General features: G+C 35.0%; 1 protein-coding gene across 3 annotated transcripts in view; it reads left to right on the forward strand.

The window, feature by feature from the left end:
- Nucleotides 1-23,536, forward strand: part of CSMD3 (CUB and Sushi multiple domains 3) — a gene marked incomplete at its 5' end in the record, with an annotated part of 769,714 nt that overhangs the window by 286,318 nt on the left and 459,860 nt on the right. For 2 of the 3 annotated variants that reach the window (XM_081996335.1, XM_081996336.1), the window contains 3 exons: nucleotides 2,528-2,605; nucleotides 7,521-7,608; nucleotides 23,104-23,228. In XM_081996335.1, the coding sequence (XP_081852461.1) occupies nucleotides 2,528-2,605; nucleotides 7,521-7,608; nucleotides 23,104-23,228 (291 nt within the window). The remainder of the gene's footprint in view (nucleotides 1-2,527; nucleotides 2,606-7,520; nucleotides 7,609-23,103; nucleotides 23,229-23,536) is intronic. The other variant, XM_081996337.1, reaches the window with a different exon arrangement.

Raw genomic sequence — 23,536 nt, forward strand, 5'->3', positions numbered from 1 at the left:
GGGGCTCTCAATCGCCAAAGTCTTTGTTTGGAGGCCAAAGCTTGCCAGGCAACCTAGAGCAGCCCAGGTACAAGGCGAAGGGCAGGGGGGTGCACCACCACAACCTGAGATCATGAATTCAAGCCCACTCCCATTTTAGTTAGGCGTTGGAAAAATAGCTAGGCCTATCTTCTGATTCATGGGGGGTTATTTTACACTGATGCTCAGAGAAGGCCAAAGAAGCTTACAACTATATTCCTACATTCATATTTATGTAGAAATAGCGTCTTAGAAATCTCACACAAAGATGAGAGAACATTACCATTATTCCAGTATATGTCTACTTTGTGATGGTGCAGTTCTTGAGTCCATGACTTCCACTGAGGATAGAATTGCTTATGGACTTCAATTAATTTGGGCGTGGGGATGGGGAGGGAGCTTCTGGTATTCAGGATTAAAAAAACAAGTAAAAATACAGGATTCTGTGGCAATAGATACATTATGCTTCTGCAATTAATGTACTTCCCAGAAACATTAACCATGTTTATGGATTATATTGTAATGATAAACAAGGAAATTTGCATTTTGTCTCTTGAGATAAAAACCTCTATGTATTCAGAAGAAAGTATGTCCTCTTCCATCAGAAATGTAAAAATATTTGTCATCACATTCTATATCTATCCTATAAATTGTCTTTCTTAGTAGTATGCTATTTTCGCCTGAATCTTGTTCTACTCTGCGTGGTAGTGATTACTTGCATTTAATAATATCAGTGGCATTTTGCTACTCTGGTATTTATGCCTCATGTAAGGGTTTCTTTGACTATTCACTGGTTTTGTATAGGAAGTTAACAGGTGTTGAAAAATTCTTTGATGATGTACCGTCTATCTTCTCGGGTTTGCTTCTCTCACACCTGATTCATTCCTTTAATCTCTGCTGTCCTTCATCAGCAGTATCTTCTTGTAGTGAACATACAACATCTTCTACTATATAGTTTTAAAATATATCTAATTTATAAAGTCGCTTGAGTATAATGTACTTAAAATTAACCTATTTTTTTTTTTAAATGTCCATTTTTATGTATGGTTCGTTGCTCACTGGCAGAGTATATTGAAGAAAACAGGCACTGACTGAAAGAAAACATTTATTGTGCTGGTTTTTCTTTGCTCTCTCTCACCTTTTGATATCTGTTAAGTTTTGGTTTTACTCTCTTATTATTTTGGTTTCAAAAATATATTGAGGCAACATGGTTTGCCTGGATTAACTGTGTTTACCACAAAGCCAGCCATTTTGGGTTTTTACAGAAATAGTTCAACAGTGGGCTTAAGGGTGTGGTGGGAGCCAACTACCTTCCATATCACACTTTGCAAATAACAATTTTCAAGATAGAAAGAGGACCAGCTGCAGAACCAACAAAAAAACAGTAGACTATCATTTTTTTGTGTCCAAATCTCTGTAGTTAAAACAAAAAATTAGCCTGGTATGCTTAATTTAACAATGCAGCGTTTTTTCTATGATCAAAATATTTCTGTTTTGTCTGCGTAATCTAAAAACAGATAATAAAATCTCAGTATTTCCTGAATAAAAATTATTCTTCCATACTAAAGCTAAGAGCATAGCTAAGGTAGATTTTTGAAAACATTTTGAGAATGTTTTACAATGTGTTACTTTTAGAAAGACTTTTTGTCTACTAAAACACTGTAATTTTTTAGCTGTTTCCTCTGCTTTGTCTTTTTCCCAAATAAAATACTGACCATTAATGTAAATTTTAAAATCTTAAATAACAGGCAAAATATTTTGAAAAAAATATGTTGGCATTTCTATTGCTGATTAAACCTTTTCAGAGTATATGTCCTGTATTTCTTGGATGCTTATTGAATTCAGGTCTTAGCATATATATTGGATTTCAGTGTGCTTTCAATAACATGTTAAGGATGACTCTTTTTTCTTTTAAAATTCTCTATCACTGGGAAGAATAATTGAACTAAAATTTCACAAGAAAATCAGGTATTTATAAAATGTCATAGTATCTTTTTTTAAAAGGTTGCTGACTTTTCAGTTGGCAGATATGATAGCGTTCTGTATTTTTTCTTTTTTTTTTTCTTTTATAATGGAGGAAGTGGAGAATAAGCACTACTGTTCTACTGTTTCTTAATATAGAAGAAACACCAGATAAGATTCAACTGTTCAACTGTTTTAGAGCAAACATATCTATCATTCCTTTAATTTTCCAAGTTCCATAAATGTGTGACAATGTTTTACACAATTATATGGTGCGTGGAAATAAATACTTTTGGCCATAATTTTTTTCTTGGTTATGTAGGAGTAAAAATAAGTTACAAATCTTATTTCTTTCCTTTGTCAGATGCACAAATTGGTCTCAATACTTGTTTTTGTAAATTGTTTTCCACCAAAGGTACACAATATGAGCTTGTTAGATAGCTTGTACTCTAATTTGTATATACTTCCATGAAAAAAATTGTCAAATGAAATGAAATATTTTAGACTGCATTGCCTGATACATGTTTTTTTTTGTTTTTTTAACTAGTGAAAAAGGCCATAGATTTTAAATCTAGAGGATTTAAATTGTTTCCAGGGAAAGACAACAGCAACAAGTTTTCTCTCTGTGAGTGTACTCCTTTTTTGTTACTTTTTTCTAGTGCAAGAGTGAAGTTTGTGCTGTCTGTGTTGTTTGTGTGTTTTCAAAATTGTTTACGTATTTCTGATAATATAGCTGACTTAAATCTGTTTCTCCAGTCTGCATGGTGAATTTTACAGTATGGTTCTACTCTAAAGGCAAGTTTTCTATAAATCTGGCATTGTAGAATGATATGTTATTTTGTCAGTAATTTCACATTAAATTTTCAGTATTGACAAAGAAATAAATATTCAGCATCCCAGGTGTCAGCTGAAATCTCAGTTGTGAACAGGAGATACATTATTTTAATTGAAAATTAGTACTAGCAGCAAAAGGTTATACAAACCAAAGCCTATCCTTATTTACAAATGTGTAACCACATTTTTTTTTGAAGCAACACACATAAGGTTACTTTCTCAATTTTTTTTTCATTAACTTTAACATTATGAACTGATTAACATTATGAACTGATTAACTAACCGTAGTTTTAAAAATTCTGGAGATGCTTAGTGCCTTCAATTTTAATTACAGAAAATAGAAACTGAAAGCATCATACAGGACTGAGTCCTGATTAACTCGTAAAGAGAAGTCAGGCAACCTTCTAACATAAATTAATCAGGTATGACGCTAAGTACTTTAAAGGATATCTTTTGCAAAAGAACATGCCATTTTTATAGAGTTCCTTTTTGGACTAGAACCACATTTTAAATATTTAGAATTAATTGGTTAAAACAACGATGGACTAACCGCTTAGCCTATATCTGCTTATACTACATTTCATTATTCTTCACAGGAGTGAAAGGACTTACTTTCGAAGCTGCTTAGGTTGGACACATTTGCACTAACTTTTTGTTTAAAGTGTCAGTGATGGATTGAGTTTCCAGGATTTTGCAGGGCACATTGTCATAACTTTTAATACATTTTTCAGTTTTAGATTTTAAACTGTCAATGTATGTGACTTTTTTATTAAAAAGTGTCTTCAAGCAGCAAGACCTTTTAACATTTACCAAGTAATAAAAGTAAAGCAGAACACACTTCTCTTCAGTTTTTGTAATTTAGTATATGGTCATATTCAACTTTTCTGTAAGCTACATCACCTAAATAGTTCTGTAAGGTATTTCTGGTTTATTTGAAACCTTTGTATCAAGATATTTAAAAACAAGTATTCTTTTCATGCATATTGGGTGCTTGGAAAATAGAGTGATTACACAACAAGAAGTAATAGTAAGATAATTACAGTAGCGTTTATAAGGTACATCACTGAGGTCTCTGTCTGATGGTCCATCTATGCTTTTATAGCTAAAAATGATAATAGTAAAATGGCTGATAAAATAGAATATTTCTCTGTAAATTTATTTTGCACAGATCATTAAATATTCCACAATAGGAATTGCTTATTTATAGTGAAATATCAGACACTTGTGATACCTAAAGGTGTTTGTTATGAAATTAGTGATGAACTCATCAACGTATTTTTGAAAGTCTTTATATAATTTCATATGTTATGATATTCTATGTAAAGCTGAAAACTTCTGTATCTTGTTTTATTAGTTATGCAGAGTAGATTACCTATATAAGTCAATAACAAGTGAAGGTGAAAACCTTGATGATTTGTACCTTTAATGGTCATAATATTGTCATAAATAGATAACTAAGATTTTATATTGTAATCTATTGTTTGATTAGCTAGTCACTTTGGTGGCTGAAGAAATTGAAGAGGCAATATTTCATGAAAAGCTATGTATTTAGTTGTTGACTTTAGAAAAAATTCCCAGTGTGGCCTCAGCTGGATCTGTACTTGCATTACAATGACAGATAGGGTCCTCTGAAAAAAAAAGGATGATCATCATTCAGCTGTTAGTGGAAATGAGATATGGATAAGGGAATAACTGTTTTACATTATGCCTTGTATTAGCAATGTCTTTAGTAATTACCATCTTATATTTCTCATGTATAAGACTTTTCCGTGTTTTACCTTTTTTGAATGTATCCAGGTGTACAACATTCAATACTAAGGCATAAGGTGATTTGCTTATGGTGAAGCCAGACTGATAATATTTGAAATTACTATATACTTTGAAACAAATATGCATCAACTTCATTTTGCAAGTGTTGCGATTAACAAAAAAAAAAAAATTTGGGGACTTAGTTCAATCTGGATTAGAACTTTGGAATTCCTTGCTCCCAGTTTCATGACCAGACCATGAATGAATGCTTTCCATAGAGGATCCTTTGATTTACTACAGGAAACCCTTTCATTATTTATTGTCATATGACTATCTGGGATCCAAAACAAACAAAGAGAGAGAAAGAGAGAGAGATCTGAGGAACTATATAGAGCTGTATTTCAGTAGACTGAATACTCAAACATTATGTCTGGAAAAATAATGTCAACACAAAAATAATAAAATATGCATTTATTTTTTGCAAAGTAATTAACAGAAATCTGAATTGAATTAAATTTTTGCTTAAATACATATCTGATTTGGGATCAAATCAGAAATAATTTTAGTGACTTCTACTTATAACTTTTTCTTCTGAATTTTTATTGTGTTAGATGTCTTATTTTAACTTTATCATTGTGATTATTTTATTGATTTTCTTTAACCTTTATATTTTTATTTATGAATATGAATATATCCATAATTTATCATTTAAAAATCCATTTCACAGAATATTTTTAAGAATAGCACTTTGTATAGAAGATGTTAAAAACCAATAGGATTTTCAAGCTTCCATTTCTGGTAGAAACTGAAGTATATAACAGTTTTTGTACTTTGAAATCCATTAGAATATTCTTTTTAATATGAATATTCACTCTATTACCTGTTTTGGGGAAATACAGTGTACAAAAATAATTATTTGAACTATTAAAACATGAATGACAATAAATGGAAATAATTCTGTTTAAATAACATTTTTACTTTATTTTGTTTATAGTAAAGAATTTCTTCTGTGTGCATAGATATATGTTACAGCCCCAAAATGGCGCCAGTTTATTTTAATTTCTTTAATATTAGTATCAGGCATCATGAATATATTTCTAGCTATAGTTTTAACATGTTTAATGTCAGGAAAGTTAACAGACTGTCACAAAAATGAGAAGGTGTCTTTTTTCCTATTTCTTCTCAGATATACTTCCTTTCCCTCCCTGCATTGCTCAGTGAATCCTACCTGTCTACCCAAAGTTTTAAGGTCTTTTCTACATATACGGGCTACTGATGACGATTCTGAATTTCTCATGTTTTGATATAGGCTTTGGAATTCCATAAAAGCACACACATTTCAAAGAGAGAATTCATTCTAAATGCTCATCCAACAAGTTCCTATTAGATGGCCTTGTGAAATGCAGTTTATGTAATTGTCAGATATATATATTCCAACAATAGCAAGACCTTGGGTTTCTATAGCTAATATGCTTTCAATCACACCTACAAGTACTGGGGAAAGAAAAGACTGAAAGCTGGCAATATGGATGGGCTCTAAAGGGAGAGTCCTCCTGGTCCAAAAGTCCCCTGAGCACAGAGATGCAGATGAACAGAGATGGTCTTTGCTAGTAGAACAACCTTGGAGCTCTTTTGGGGCAGAGGAGGATAAATACTGTGGTTCCAGTTGACAAGGGCTGAGCTTGGTAGGGTTTTTGAGCAGCATGCTAAGTTGAGACATTTTCCTTTTAACCCTCTGTAACATTTTCATTTGGTCTTTGACTTCCTCAGGGGTACAAAACCATTTCTTCCCAATTCTGTGTATGTAAGAGGCAAATTTCAAGGAAGGGAAACCCACAAGTATTCTGGATGCTATTGTCCCTCATTAAAAGCCGAAATTTAATTAACACTCTTTTTCTTTAAGGGAAAGTTAAAATCTAGTACTGTAAATCCATTGGTCTAGTTCCTCAGAAATAAAAAGCAATAAAGGTGAAAATCTTTTTCTATTTAACATAAATCTCTTGATTTCATGAGAACTTGTGTTTTTTTAAAAAAATATTATTCTATCAGGCCATAGATTTACCAAGTAATAGCAGACCAATCTCCTTTGCTAAAGGTTTTTTAGGGCTCTGCTACCTCCTGGTTCAATGAACTTCAAAAATTAAATACAAAATGGAATAATGGAATTATTTTGTCCTAAAATTGTTTTTGTAAGATAATGTTTTTCAAGCTGCAAAAATTGCAAGAAATTATATAATGCATTGCAAAAAAATGAGTGAAGAGGTAGTTGAGTATGCTGAGGGTTAGATCGCTACATACAAATCTGGAAAAACACACTGAAAGGTTCACAGCAAGTTTCTCTCTGAAGATCCATTTTAGTTTATTGTAAGATAAATGTATGCAATTCAAACTGGCATTTTGAGTTTACCTTCAGATCACCATATTTTGGGGATATCTGCATTTTCAATATTGGTTAAGGACAATTCTCTCAGCGTGAGACTATGCGTTCAAGTTCTAGTATAATTCAAGGAGAAAAGGTCAGCTCTTACTGGACATGACATTTATTAGATTATGTTCTGAATAAAATCTTACAGCCCTAAACCTGATGAACACTCCTTTAAATGTTAATGTTTGTAAAGGAATAGTAATAACATTTCCATATGGGTTCAATAATGTGACAAGCAAACAAAACAGATGATTATTAGCTGACTTATGAAAAACTTGTGTTATTTAAAAAAAAAAAAAAAAAACAAACACACAACCCCAAACCAGTAAATACATGCTTTCCTTATTATAAGGAGGAGAAAATAATGTATTGAAAGTATGGATTGTATGGGTGATCATATCCTGTAGAAAATTTGTTTTAAAGTACCTAAAATGCTGATAATGTACTTTTTCATATTTGTTAATTGCTTAACTCTGTATTTCCTAAAAACTATATTATTTTATCTTTTTTTTTATTTTGTTTTTTCTTGCAGTAAATGAGGGAGGTATTAAACAGGCATCCAATTTGTGTCCAGATCCTGGAGAACCAGAAAATGGAAAACGGATAGGCTCAGATTTTAGGTAAAATATAAACCCTACCATTGTATCATTTCTCTAATACTGAACTTGGAAAATGTATATTTTAAAAATATATTGCTGTTGTTGAGCTACTCTTTCAAAACTGGACTCAGTAAAAAGTGAAATGGAATTCTGTATAAAATTATGTAATGCAATATAGCCGGTATGCAAAGAAGGTAAAATACCTACTTGGAAGAGTGCATACATCTCTGATAATCTAGCAAAAATTGGATTGAAGGTAAGTTAAAATAATTTTTTCATGGAAATATTGTATTAGATATACAAATACTGAGCATACATGTCGTACTTGATGTTTTTGTGAAGGATAAAACAAAATCAAATGCAACACACAAAGAACAATAAAACCTCACAGAAAAGGTTCTAGATAATATAGAAATATTCATTGGAATCTAATAGAGAATATTGTATTTTCTACAGTATTTTTTTCAGGGATCTAGAAGTTACACATGCAGGTGTATTTCCCCAGTAGTCCTTAGGGTGGTTTTAATACTCTTAATACAGACTACTTTTTTTATTAATCTTAATACATACCAAATTGGTAGTGTATAGTATTACTGTATTAAAAAAAACCCACAAAAACATAAAATCAAAACTAGGAAGTTATACTTTGTTTTTAGCAAATTCTTATATTACATTCTTTACTGACTTTTTCAAATGTTTTTAGGAAGATTCCAAGGAATCAAAGAATTGTATGCTGCCGGTGATATATTCTACCTTTTTTTTTATTTAACCTAAACTGAAATTTTAGCCCACTTTCTCCATTCTCAGTCATTTTTCAAATATCTTATCTTGTAAGAAAAAATACTTGCAATAGTCTTTCATAATATTCTATGTGAACATATATGACTCCTACTGTCAGTAACAGCAGTGGTTGATGTATTTTATGAATAGACACATCACTTCTTGAAAACGTTTTGAAATAATTTTAATCTCTTATCTGAGTTCCTGAATTGTTTCCTTTTCAATTGTTGATCATTCATATCATCATATACTAAAAAGGACTAAACATACATATTATCTATTTGATATATAGACAACTTTTAGACTGTGTTAAAAGAATAAAGTTATGCTCTTGCTCTACATCATATACTGATTTCACATTATCATCATGTTTACAAATTCCTTCAAAACACCTAAGTGAGGAAAGAGAAAAGGAAGAAATAAGTAGGAGGGAGATTAATGATTTTTAAAGAAATTAGTTTTGTTACATTCAGTTTTGCTCAAAAGATGTACTTGTCACACAGCACACTTCCTAACATTTGAAAACAGTAAGTGTTAGAGTAATCTGGGAGATGAGCAAATATTTTACGAAATTATGTTACTTGATTCTTTTACATAACTCTTGTACTTTGTTTTGTTTTTTCTTTCCTCCTGGTAGTCTAGCAGAACATAACATTGACAATGACATCCCGAATAAATGTGCTAGCTGGCAATCAGTTAGTTATTATAATTTCTCAGTTAATTATTACAGTCTCTATATTTCTTTCTATAATTTTGATGAAAAAAAAGTTTAATGTGCGTGAGAGAAAGCTTTATTGCTAATTCCATACGGAGTGTAATTTCTGACATAACTTGAAGAAAAATTATTTCTTGATATATTCAGAGAAATATAAATAAAAAACTGTATTTCTTAACTGTCATGCTTTCCAGAATCTTTTCTTAGGACAGTATTTTGTATTTTAACCTCAGAAATATGGATTGGTAGAGAAAGCCTTTGACAGAGAACCTGCAAGTCCTTTTCTAGTGTTGTCTCTGCAAGTGACCCCTGAAAGACCTACCTGCAAGATCATTCTAATTAAACTTATGTGAGGGACAGTACCTTGAAGGAGATATGATTATGATCACGCCCTAAAATTTCTTTTTAGGCCAAACTATTAGAATATAATTTAATATTATTTTTCACTGTACACTGTGATGGTGTGACTGTCAATCTTTCCTATTTCAAATAAATTTACGAGAAAATGAAAGGAGAAGGCATTCAAATTACAGAACAATAGGATATAAGACATACAAGATATCAGAATAAGTGTATTTTCTTTTAAAGTCTTTGTTGTTTTTTTTTTCCCCTACTTTCTCATTAAACTCAGTGTATTGAGTTTGTGTGGCAAAGTTTTGGTAGCAGAGGGGCTACAGGGAGGGCTTTTGTGAGAAGCTGCTAAAAGCTTCCTCTGTGTCTGACAGAGCTAATGCCAGCTGGCTCCAAGACGGACCAGTCGCCAAGATGGCCAAGCTCATCAGTGATGGTGGTAGTGCCTCTATGGTCATTGAAGAAAGAGGGGGAGGAGGTGCTCCAGACACCAGAGCAGAGATTCCCCTGCAGCCCATGATGAAGAACATGGTGAGGCAGGCTGTCCCCCTGCAGCCCATGGAGGTCCATAGTGGAGCAGATATCCACTGGCAGCCTGGGGAGGACCCCACAATGGAAGAGGTGGATGCCCAAAGGACATCATGACCCTGTGGGAAGCCCATGCTGGAGCAGGCTCCTGGCAGGACTTGTGACACCCATGAGGGACCCACACGGGAACAGTCTTTTCCTGAAGGATGGCTCCCTGTGGCAGGGACGCAGGCTGGAGCAATTCCTGAAGAACTGCAGCCCATGGGAAGGACTCACATTGGAGAAGTTTGTGGAGAACTGTCTCTTGTGGGAAGGACCCCATGTTGGAGCAGGGAAAGACTGCTCCCCCTGAGGAGGAAGCAGCGGCAGAAACAATGTGTGACAAACTGACCGCAACCCCATTCCCTGTCCCCCTCTGCCACTCGGGGGGAGGAGGTAGAGGATTCAGGAATGAAGTTGAGGCCAGGAATAAGGAAGGAATAGTGGAAGGTGTTTTTAAGATTTGATTTTAGTTCTCATTACCCACCTCTGATTTGATTAGTAATAAAATAAACTAATTTTGTCAAATCTGTTTTGCTGTATTTGGTGAGTGATCTCTCTGTCCTTACCTTGACCCACGAGGTGTTAATTATATTATTCTCTTCCCTGTCCTGTTTAGGAGGGGAGCGATAGTGCGGCTATGGTGGATACCTGGCATCCAGACAGGGTCAACCCAACCACATACAGTGATTTTTTTCTTCTTTTTGAAAAAAATCATAGAATCATAGAACAGTTTGGGTTGGAAGGGACTTTCAAAGGTTCTCTAGTCCAACCTCCCTAAAAAGAGCAGGGACATCTTCAAGTACATGAGGTTGCTCAGAGCCCTGTCCAACCTGATCTTGAATGTGTCCAGGGCTGGGGCATATAGCACATCTCTGGGCAACCTCTGCCAGTGGTCCACCACTCTCATCTAGTCTAAATCTACCCTCTTTACTTCAAAAGCCTTACCCCTTGTCCTATTGCAAGAGGCCCTGCTAAAACGTCTGTCCTCATCTTTCTTAGAAGCCCCCTTGAAGTACTGGAAGGCTGCAATAACGTCTCCCCAGAGCCTTCTCTTCTCCAGGCTGAACAACCCCAACTCTCTCAGCCTGTTTTCAGAGGAAAGGTGTTCCATCCCTCTGACCATTTTGGTGGCCCTCCTCTTGACCCTCCCCAACAGGTCCATGGCTTTCGTGTGTTGAAGGCTCCAGAGCTGGTCGCAGGACTCCAGGTGGGGTCTCATCAGAGCTGAGTAGAGGGGCAGAATCACCTCCCTCAACCTGCTGGCCATGTTTCTTTGGATGCAGCCCAGGATATGGTTGGCCTTTTGGGCTGCGAGTGCACATTGCTGGCTCATGTCCAGCTTTTCCTCCACCAGGACCCCCAAGTCCTTCTCAGCACGGCTGCTCTTGATCCGTTCATCCCCCAGCCTGTATTGATATCACAGGTTGCCCCGATTCAGGTGCAGGACCCTGCACTTAGCCTTGTTGAACCTCATGAGGTTCACACCAACACATTCCTCAAACTTGTCCACATCCCTCAGGTGTGTCAACCACATCACTCACCTTGGTATCATCTGTAAACTTGCTGAGGGTGCATTTGATCCCACTGCCTGTATGATTAATGAAGGTATTAAACAATACTGGTACCAATATGGACCCCGGTTGGACACCACTCATCACCCATCTGCGTCTGGACACTGAGCCATTGACCACTACCCTCTGGATGCGACCACCCAAGCAATTCCTAATCTATCAAACAGTCTACCCATCAAATCCATGCCACTACAATTTGAAGGGAAGGATGTTCTGGGGGACACTGTCAGAAGCTTTACAAATGTCCAGATAGATGACATCCATAGCTCTTCCCTGGTCCACTGATGTGGTCACTCCATCCTAGAAGGACACTAGGTGGGTCAGGCAGGACTTGCCCTTGGTGAAGCCATGCTAGCTATCTCCAATCACTTCCTTGTCCTCCACGTGCCTTAGCAGAGCTTCTAGGAGGATTTGTTCCATGATCTTCCCAGGCACAGAGGTGAGTCTGACAGGTTGGTAGTTCCCAGGTTCCTCCTTGCTACCCTTTTTAAAAATGGGTGCAATGTTTCCCTTTTTCCAGTCTCCAGGGACTTCCCCCGACTGACATGACTTCACAAATATCATGGAGAGTGGCTTGGCAACTAAATCAGCCAATTCCCTCAGTCTTGTTCAGTGCATCTCGTCAGATCCCATCAACTTGTCTATGTTCAAGTTCCTCAGGTGCTTTCAAACCTGAGCTGCTCTTACAGTGGGAGAGACATTGATCCTCCAGTCCCTGTCTTGTAGTCCATCCCCTCAAGAGGTGTGGGAAGAGAGATTGCCAGTGAAGACTGAGGCAAAGAAGTCATTGAGTACCTCAGCCTTCTCCTTGTCACTTTTTTCCAGTCTGTCAGTCTTGCTCATTGGGTTGGTGGGTGTACTCTTTCTTTGGCCTTCCTTTTCTTGCTGGCATACCTGTAGAAGCCCTTCTTATTATTCTTTGCATCCCTTGTCAAATTTTGGTCCAGCCACACCTTTACCTTCCTGATCCCATCCCTACACAATTAATCAGCATCGCTGTGCTCTTCCCAGGATAACCATCCCTGCTTCCATTGCCTGTGCATTTCCTTCTTGCCCTTTAGTTTGACCAGCAGGTCTGCACTCATCCATTCTGGTCTTGCCTTTCTTTCCTGATTTCTTACCCCTGGGTTCGAGAGCTTTTGCGCTCTGTGGAAAGTGTCCTTAAAGATCTGCCAGCTCTTCTCTGCTTCCTTGTCCCTGAGGGCAGTTCCCCAGGGGGTCCCTTGAAGAGCTGGACATTTGCTTTCCTAAAATTCAGGGCCTTGACTTTACTCTTTGCCTGCTCCATATCCCTCAGGACTGCAAACTCCACCAGAGCATGATCACCGCAGCGCAAGCTGCCAAATTCACAAATTATCTGTGGGGGAAGATCAGCTTTTCTATCACCTCCCGTGAATGTGCTATGTAATGCTTATACATAGAACATAGTGATAAATCTAATCCCATCGTAATGGAAAAGAATAAATAACTAAGACATTTCAAATAGGTGTAAGTGAAATAGCATGGCTCATACATAGAATATCCACTGGAGGTGAAAAAAGTGAAAGTGGAAAGGTCTGTTCAGTTTAATGGCATTTTTGGTGAACAGAAAAGTTAAATAAACTTTTATGCAACAAAATAAAATGTAAGAGATACATTATTATGCTCTTCTTCTTATGGGTTGTAATTTTGGGGGCAGGGATGTTTATGTTGCTGAGGAAGTATTTTTCACCTTCCGCCAAAGAAGATATTTTCAGACCAAACAACTAAATTTTTTTGTGTTGATCTTTATTTTGATCACTTCTTGACATTAGTATGGAAGCAACCTTTTTATAAAGTAAGAAAAAAATTTTAAAAAACCCGACAAAAACCTAACAAACTAGTACTTAACTGACTCTTTCTCTTGAGGGCAGATTCTAGGAACAGCCTAAAATCCTGCCTACTTGCTTCCTGGTTTAGAGTTAGATTAGAACAGGTTAGATTGCAGAGCAGTAATAGTTTCTGAAAGCACATGCTTCTCAATGGCTTCACTGCCACTTCAAATTTATGCTCGAAGGCTGTCCTTGAACTAATTCCTTTCAAGTAAATATTTGAATTTTCATGGTTCAGTTTCTTTCAAGATAAATGGCATCTGGTATGGATGGTCTTCTCCACATAAATCCCATCTAGTTCTACAACTCCTTACTAGGCAGGTCTATTCTGAGTGTAGCTGAATCAACCCAGGAAAGATGAGCTTGTTTTCAAAAGATTGCGACTTTCCACTATTTTGTGGTAGCCTCTCTTTACAATGCAGAAAAATTTTATTTGGAAGTTGTGGGAGAACATATATACACACACTCATGCACAGTTTCTAGCCACTTTATTGACAGATTTTGAAAAAGGGAACAATTACTCCTTTGGTTGTATTCATTTTACATGTGTTAGGGATAAGTAAGGTGGTTTCCTATCTAAGGCTTTTTAAAGATCTTAGGAATGTGAATGGTGAAATTTGTACTTGCAAAGAACAGGACTGGTGAATGTATGTCATATGTCATTTATCTCAAGTTGAACACTTGCTACATTGAACAAAATCAAACTAAAAATTTTCAGCAGACTGAATAAATTTCCTTTTTAAATTAATATGATTTAAATTCCTGCCATTATCATAATGGTTACTCAATTGTTTCATAAGCCTCCAAAATAAGAATGCTTATGATAAATAAATAAGACATTGAAAGAAAATTCTTACATTTAGTTAAAAAAGTACAGTACTATGGAAAATATTTTCTAGGTTGTCTTCTACCTGACACAGAAAAAAATTGCAGACTTTTCCTTTTCCCTCCTTGAAGTCACTCTCTCTATAATGTAGGAAATAACTATACTTTGAGTGTGCCTTTTTTTCCCCTTTTTGATGAGGAAGTGAAAATCCCAACTAAAATACTTTGATTTTAAAATATAATATTTTGAAGAAGGGTTTAGACTGATCTTTATCAAGATCAATCAAAATATAATTTCGGTACAATTTAATCTATTTTAGAGAAGAGCATGCTCTTGTCACTTCTCTTTATCTTTCTTCAAGCATGAAGGTATAGGTTTGGAAACATCTTATTGCAATTTCAGTGCTGTTCTGATTATAAACACTACCTGCTCGCTCAGCACTTTCATGTGTCATTACATAGTTCCTACTCAGACTTAGAAAATCAGCAATGCATGCTCTAAGACAAGCTGCAGCATTTCATGGCATTCTTGGGGACCTGATACTCCGTGTTCACCCTTCTGGATATTTTTTCAAGTGTGAAAATTCCCCCTGGCTATATTTTGAAGTTTTAAAGGTTTTATTTCTGATGCTAGATGCCTATTTGAGCATAACAGGCCTTTGCAGGTTGAAATAAAGACAAAAAGGCTTACTAATAGCTGTCATATTTTCCTGTACTGAAAAAGCTATTTTACCTCAGAAGGAAAACATCCCTTCCCTAGAAGTTTCTTAAAATTTTAGATGTACTAGTGTTTGTTCTGCTGGAATTTCCAACAGCTTATTTTAGGTTACTTGTCATACAGTAAAATACACATATTTTCCAAATAAGTGTCCAATTTCAGACTCAACACCACTATGGAAAATATAAGAAAAGTGTAATAGATGGAGAGAAAAAGTTTCCATGTGGTCTTGTTAATTTTTTTAATTGTTGGGTTTTGGAGGATTTTTTCTTTGTTTGTAGTGGAATAAACGTAGAATTATACTTGGACAAGCAGACATGTTCCTCCACTACCTTCACAGAGTTCTGGCTTCATTAAATGAATGAATGAGATTATGTCTATCCCTTTACCTCTGTAGTGCAGTCCAACTAGGTATTTAAAGATGAGATTCAGATCAAACTTGGATCACAAAAAAGCAGTGAATGCTGTTGGACAGCCACAAAAATGTTAATGTGGTCTTTAAAATACAGATTGTATTGAAAAAAAGAAACTTGATATTAATATTAAAGACAATTTTTTATACCAATGAGCTGAGCTACAATATACCTAATGATAATTTCTTTTTTTGTTTTTTATTATAAATTAGTTTATAGTTATTTTCTTTAGAAGAATGACATTAAAGTGTTACCACATTGATTTTCTGGAAGCTTCTCACTTAATTTTCCTTAAACTTTCCCTGAATCACATACCCTTCTGTGGAGATATGCAAGATGAGCTTCTAGACTCCAAAACTTCAAGCCAAAAAGCCTGAAAATTGAAGAAAACTCAGATGATTTTCAACATGAGATGTGAGACTAGTTTAAAGGAGAATGGCATATGTTTAATTTGTGGGAAGTTAATTGGTTCCTTTGTCAAGCTGAGGTCTCTGACAGTACAAGCTTTGTAAGAAAAAGTGACACCTTAAGAACTGCTTAAGTAGAATTGACAATGATCTCCACAGTGTTGGAAGATCCTTTGCAACTGAAGTTGTCATCATGTTAGTTTATTCAGCACATGGCAAGGTTTTTTCTTGACCAGAAGTTTTGAGGATTTAGATGTTCTAACTTTATTTCTTGGAGTGCTAACATCTTGCAGTAATATCTCCAAGTACTGTAACAACTGATTTACAGAAATGTTCCTATGCATGTTCTTAACTTGGGACAGTTAACTTGTGGCTTAGCTCAACTCTCCTACTGTGGCTCAAATAGACTATGGTAGATTCTATTTGTAGCTTGCACATAAATAATAATGAATCAGTGGTATATAGAAAGTTGCTAGATTCAGAAAATATACTTCACTCTGCATAGTCTTGAAAGCTTACTTATAACTTTAGCTTCTTTTACTGCAGATAGAGAGAATAATATATATGCTGCAGTACTGATTATTAATTTACACTAACATTAAAACATATCATAATGTTAAATTAATTCTTTGATAAGGACAGACTTTAAGAGCTGATGTTTAGGTATTTCTGGTTGGTTTTTTTTTTTACTATGGCAAAAAATGGTGTACTCTCTCAAACTTGTTCAGCTGCAGGTATGGACAGAATAGGTTAATATGTCAGAAAGATGTGAATCTTGGGGAAAACTTTTTTCTATACTTCAATGTATCTATGACTTTCAGTTGATTCCACAGAAAGAGAATAGTACTGCAATGTATGAATGCAGATGTATTCACTGCACATCAGTGTAAAAATCTAAACTGCATTATCTCCTTCTCCTAGTCTGTCCCACCTGTCTATCACAAAAATTACTAGAGAAACATAAGTTCAAAACACAGAATCATATAATTTATTGTTACAGCTGAGCTTGAGGTTTTGATTCCTTGCATAATTGATTCTTGTTCAATAATACTGAAAAGAATATATCAAATAATGGAGGAAGATAATCTAAAATGAGTTAGTTTGCTACACATATGCCAACTGTTAATATAAATTCAATATAAACTTCATATGAAGTTCAAAATAAATCGAACAGCTTTAGTGAATCATAGAATCTTTGAGAGAACATCAAGTCCAACCTCCTGCCCAAAAGAGAACTAATGCTAACATTAAATCAGATCAGCTGTGGCTTTGTTTAGCCAGTTATGAAAACTCCCAAGAATGGAGATTTCACAACAGTCTGGGTATGCTGTTCCAGTTCTGCCCTGCCTTTCTTGGAAGAAGTTTCTTGTAATGTAAAATCTGAATCTCCTAAACTGCCCCTTGTATAGTGTGCCACACTAAGAAAAGTTTGGCTTCATTATCTTTGTAAAGGTTCTTGAAATAGTTATGGTCTGTTATTAGGTAGTACCTTACCTTCCTTTTTGTCTCACTAATTAAGACTAGCTACCTCAACTTTTTACTGTAGGTCATGTGCTCTAAAGGCTCTGACTAACCTCCAAACACTCTAGAGTTTTTATCAATATCTGTCTTGAAGTGGGAGACCAAATGCTGGGCTTAATATTGCAGATACAACCACACCAGTTGAGTAATAATTTCTCTTGATCTGCTGCCACAACTTCTAATGTAGTTGAGTATATATTATTTTATTCAGGATGACAACATATTACTGATCAATAGAACAGAACTTCGTACCTCTACTTGTTGAGTTTCAGGAGGTTTCTGTTGGCCTAGTGCTCGTTTGTAAAGTGTCTGGACTGAAGCTCTGCTATTTTGTGGTCAGCTACTTTTCCTAGTTTAGTATGATCCATAAATTTGCTGAGAGTTCATTCTGTGACACCATCAAGGTTGAGGATTGAAAATATTAAACAGCATAAGACCCCATACTGACTTCCTAGTACTCAGATTATTACCAGCCACCTGCTGAATATAAAGCCATTAATTCCCACCCTTCGAGTGCAGCTGCCAGGCCAATTTTGCATCTATCTATTCAGTGCATATTTTGTCAGCTCCCCAAAGACACTGCTGCAAGAGACGGTGTCAAAAACCTTGCTGATGTTGAGCTCTGTTACATTAAGCACAATTACATCTACCACTGGTCCATGTAGCCAGTCATTTTGTCATAGAAGACAATCAGGTTGGTCACATATGATTCACCTTTGGTAAATCTATGTTAAGTCCTCCTGATTTCCTGTTTGTGGTTTCCTAGAGCACATGTTCTTTCTAGGGACTGATGTGGGGTTCCTAACTTCTCCTTGCCTTTCTTAAATATTCATGTAATGTTAGCCTTTCTACAGTCAGTAGGAACTTCTCCTCATCACCACAATTTTTCATAGATGATACCAGCCTTGCATAGAATCAGCCAGCTTCTTCAGCACCCTTTGGTGAAAACTATCTGGCACCCTGCCTTTGAAGATAGCCATCTTATTTTACCAGTTGCTCCCCAGAACTGGTTGTCCCTCTTCTTCCTGAATCATGCCAGTATATACAGATGTCTAGGAACAAATGTGGTGTAGAAATTGATGCAGAAAAGGCATAGAGTACTTCTGCCTTTTCCATACTGGATTCCAAAACCACAGGGTTGCCTCACTTGCCTCACAACACAGGCTTGTGTTTTATCGTCTACTTACCTACCTTACTCACGCACATGACACACATGTTACAGATTTTGTAAATTGTGTTTATGAGTCCAGTATGCTTACAGTCATATACTAACAAATGCCAGTTTAATATCAAAACCGATTTGGACAAGTGGACTTTGTAATGTGAATGTTACTTATATTTTGGAGGTGATAAAAATAATTATCAGGCTTGTAAAGTCTTCATAATAATATCAACCCTCTGGAATTTTTGTCATTTACAGTTTTCAAACCATCAGTTCAAATTTTTTTAGTAAATTATGTACTTCCTGCTCAGTGTTTCCTCTTTAAATCAATCCGTGATTAAAGGAAATCTTTTTCTATGTTACTTTTTTTCAGGTACTACTTTCTTTTTTTTAAATAATCAAAAGGGTTCAGATTTTTTCAACATGACTTTCCACAGCAGATAGATTCTTGTGAACATCTAATCTTGAGAAAGTTATTCTTGTCTTTCCAATGCTACCTTTTGAACCTCCCTAACCAAATAGTCCCTGGAGTAGCTGAGCATAATTTTTAACAAATTATAAGATCATGCTACTATTTCATAGCTTTGAAATTTCCTCCAACTCTGTGATCTGCCTTGTGGCTCTTTTTCTTCAGTCTCCATAGAAGCTTTTCAGCCTTACCTTGCAAGGGCCTTACATTTGTATTTACATTATGTTATTTTTTTATTTTCTCATTTTTTCACATTTATACCTTCCTCTCTTTTCCTGGACTCTGCAGGTCTTCTTTATCCCCTTCTTTCACTAATATTCTTATTTCTTATACAAACAGGAACTGTTTTTGGAATAGTTTCTAGAGCTGTTATATGCTTTCAAATTCTCCATTTCTGAGATGTCTGCTCAGATCACTGTATCATCTTTCATGTCCTCACTACTTATTATCTATGTCTCTGTAAATCTCAGGTACAAATTTCATCAGCTATATTGTGCTGACACCATTCCTTTTCAAACACCTAACATTTCTAACTCCCTTAAATTTAATTTTTGCACTGCTTAGTATCAATCTTCTTTAATAACTATTTTCATCATACATGTATTTGAAATAATTACCTAATAAAAGTTAATCTCTGAAATGTGTGCTCAGTCTTAAAATTTTGTCTGCCTTTTTGTAAATTGAACTGAAACTGAAATTACTATTATAGCACTAAAATCCCCATCTATAAGGAAACAAAAACAGGGCTCATTCTTTAAAAGCCCAAACCTGCAGAGAAAAATTAAGTTTAGTATGTGTTTCAGCACAAAGAATGCTATACCTTGTGCATTCAAACACAGATTCGAAGATTCCAGACAAATCAGTAGTGATACCCTATCATTACTGAGTGATATTCTCAGACCTCTTCCAACCTCCTTAAAAAATTGCCAGTTTTAAGAGGGTTGTAAAGGAGTCTTAAATCATTTATTTAGATAAATGAAGAACTATGCCAGTACAGAGGCTTTGCTTATAGAGATTTACAAAACCTTTTTTTTTTTAAATAGGTAGCATAACAAAGGCTGTAAAATGGGATAGAGATCTATAGCATCCGTGTGAGAAGGGTTGGTTAATCCCATGATTTACAAGGTCAAACAGGAAAGCTGCTATAACACAGATTTCTGGGGTGTTACTCCATGTTTAATCTTAAAATACCCAGAGAACTGCATGCACGGTGTCTTGTAAGTCTTGTAAGCCATGTGTACTTATAAAATAATTTATCAAGGCAAATGGAGTTAGGGAAGCCTCTGAGATCCTTTGTGGGGTCATACATTAAGAAAAAGTTTAAATAAAGACCTGATGCTAAAATCTGGTAACTAATATTCTATACAAAAAGTGCGTTATGAAACAAAAGTCACCTTGTACTTTAACTAGAATAGAACTGAAAAACACTTCTGTGAGTATTATCCCAGAAAAAGAGTTAGTTCAGGTCCTGATTGAATCTAAATGTAAATCTAGACAGAATTCTTCAAAAACAATGAGTCTATGATCTGTTATTTTGATATGTTTAAGTTAGAATGAAATGCCCTGATACTATTTAGTATTGATGATATACTAATTTCCCAATGACCAAATCAGGAGGGAAAATTTTTCAAGGAACTGTACCAAAATTAAACAAACAAACAAACAAACAAAACCCCACAAAAACCCAACTAATTCCTTTCCTGCACAGGTAGTTAAATAAAGAACCTATCTTATTCTGTTCAGTTATAGCAGAATGAATAGAGAAAAACAAACCTTACATAGTTTTGAGGTATTCAGATTTCTAAACTGATTTTTAAAAGCCTCATATGCAGATATGTAGGTACACAAAAACACTGGGAAATGATAACAAAAATACAATGACAAACAGCATTAAAAATAATTTACTTCACCATGCTGTTTCCTTTTATGTCAACACTTCCCTTTTTCCCCCCATGAATAAGCACTGCTCTTCTGGTTTCATGGAATATCAGCATGCCTATGTTTACTTAGGTTATGAGTGGGTCTTTGTGCCCTAGTGCTTTACATTTAGTAACATCCACAGTATTAGCTGTGCCTAGACTAGGGAACACCACTGGTCATGTAATTTGTGTTAGCTATTACATGTATTCATATACATATATTATGTATATATGTGCATTAATATTAGACCGTCTAAAAATAAGGATAATGAAGGAGTATGAATTTGTAATTTTCCACTTTTATGACATTTTCCTTTTGGAAGCCTTTTCAAAATACTGTGTTTTGTTGTATTTCTTATTGTAAAATGATAGTCTTAGTCATATGCATGCAAGTATCTTTATCCAGTTACTATGAAGTTTGGTAAATAATACTGTATGATTCTTTTCTGCAGGTTTTCATCACATATTTTTAATAGCAAAACATAAAGCTTTATTAGTATGAACTATAAGAGTGATAAAGTCATGATACTTCTCCCAACTCCACTTACAAAATATCCTTCACTACAAAATGCAGTATCACCATACATAAGATTTTAAAAATATTAATTTTTAGTTTAATTGGCTCTTCTAAGAAATTCTTCAATAACATTTCTGCTTCAGTCTTTTGGGTTTATTCCTTCTTAATTTGAGGGGAAAAGAAGAGTATTTCCCAAATGTCATTCATTTTTACCACAAGCATGAGGTGACACACAAAATCACAGATCTATGATTCTTCCTCATCAGTTTTAAATAAGGAATAGAATGAATAATAACACCACCTTTTAAATAAAAAACTTAATGATGATCATTTAGCAACTGATAAGGTAAAAGGTGCTCCATGAAGACTTTTGTGACATTATAGGTTGTCAGAGTCACTGTTTATAGAAATACTTTACCACTGTGACACACAAGCCTTTAAAAAAGGCAAGTTGAAATTATGGAGTGTAAGATACTGATGTCAGAGAAAGGCCTGATATATTGACTATTTTCTACTGTAATCAGGACTTGAAACAATAATGAAATTAAAAGAGAAGAATTATCTCAATAATAGGCATTTCTGTATTGAGTTTTTTAATTTTTCCAAACTGAAAATAAACGCCAATCCTCCCCTCAGAAACAAACAAACAAACAAACAAACAAAACAAGTTTTTCTGGGCTTATTTCCTGTTTTGTTCTGGTCTAAGTTTCCAACACCAAATGTCAACTCCGTATGGAAAAGTACAAAACATATCAAAGACAGAATTATCACTTCATAAATAATCACAGCTAAATATTTAGAAAGATATTTTTAGAATTATTCTACATTCTTCCATTAATTTGAGAAACTAAGACAGTAAAAGGAGCAAATGTTTGCATTCACCTTGTAACTTTCATTGTCTAGTTGTTGTTAACATTCAGAATCTTGTTACTGGCAAGAGAAAGTACACCACTTCATATGGAGTCAAGACTTTACTGCTAGCCTAATTAAAATCTTAACCTACTAATCAAAATATAAAAACCAGCTATTACTAGTCTATTTACAATAATGCATTCCTAGTCCAAATTAATACAGGAGAATGTTATTAAATGTTAATATCTTTTTTTTTTTGTACAAGAAACCTTATTAATATCTAATAATTTTCTCTGGTATTGTGCTCCCTCTTCCAATGTCCCTCTGGTGCTAAAGTCAAAAGCACCAGACTTCCTCAAGAAGAATCAGGGGTGAGGGACATTTACAGCCAGTCATCTGTGTGCCGAGGTCTTCACTGGGAGGGATACAATATTTATAGTGGGTATTTCTTCCTCATTCTTGTGGTTGACCTTTTGTCTCTTCTTCTAGGTGATTTCCTTATATCTCTTTCTCATTGTTTCCTTGCTTCAATTAACATAAATAGCTACTGTTTGTTACACAATACCCAGGTTTGTCAAACCTTTGTTATATCAAAGTCAGAAGTTAGGTCAGAAAATACGCACTTGACCTCCGTATGACTGTTAAAAAGAGGTAAACCAGCTTTGGTCAAAGCAAGCCCGGAGAGGGCTGAACGTTGTGCGCTGTCAGGCTAGTACACAACCTGCAGCATTTTGCTACTAAGAGCAAAAAAATTATTTACTGGATTACATGTTTGTATTGCTTGTCAGGACTGTCATACCTAAAATAATGGGAAAATTGACTGATATCTATTTGTAAAAAAATGTTGCTTCTTTTTATGTCATTTTTTGATTTTAGCTTGGGAGCAACAGTACAATTCTCCTGTGATGAAGATTATGTGCTACAAGGTTCAAAAAGTATTACCTGTCAGAGGATAGCTGAAGTTTTTGCTGCATGGAGTGATCATAGACCTGTGTGTAAAGGTAAACAGGATCTTACCCTTATAGTGATTTATTCTTTTCATATTTATCTATTGTTTGGTAGCCAAGCCTATTAAATTAATGTTTTGAAAGTACCTGAAGTTTTTTTAGTGTCCCCATTTTCTTAGTAAAAAAAGTCCTACCTATACTATTTTGTTTAATATGAACTTTGTCTGTATTTCGATATGTTTATTTTACTTAGGAACTTAGGTTGTGAAGTTCACTTCCTAATGTGCTGATGAAAATCCATCACATGCTAAATAAATTCCACAAAATGGAATTCAAAATTACAGTGATGCAATATACAATCA

Source organism: Phaethon aethereus, assembly GCF_964289735.1.
Source record: "Phaethon aethereus genome assembly, chromosome: 2".
Classification (NCBI taxonomy): Eukaryota; Metazoa; Chordata; class Aves; order Phaethontiformes; family Phaethontidae; genus Phaethon; species Phaethon aethereus.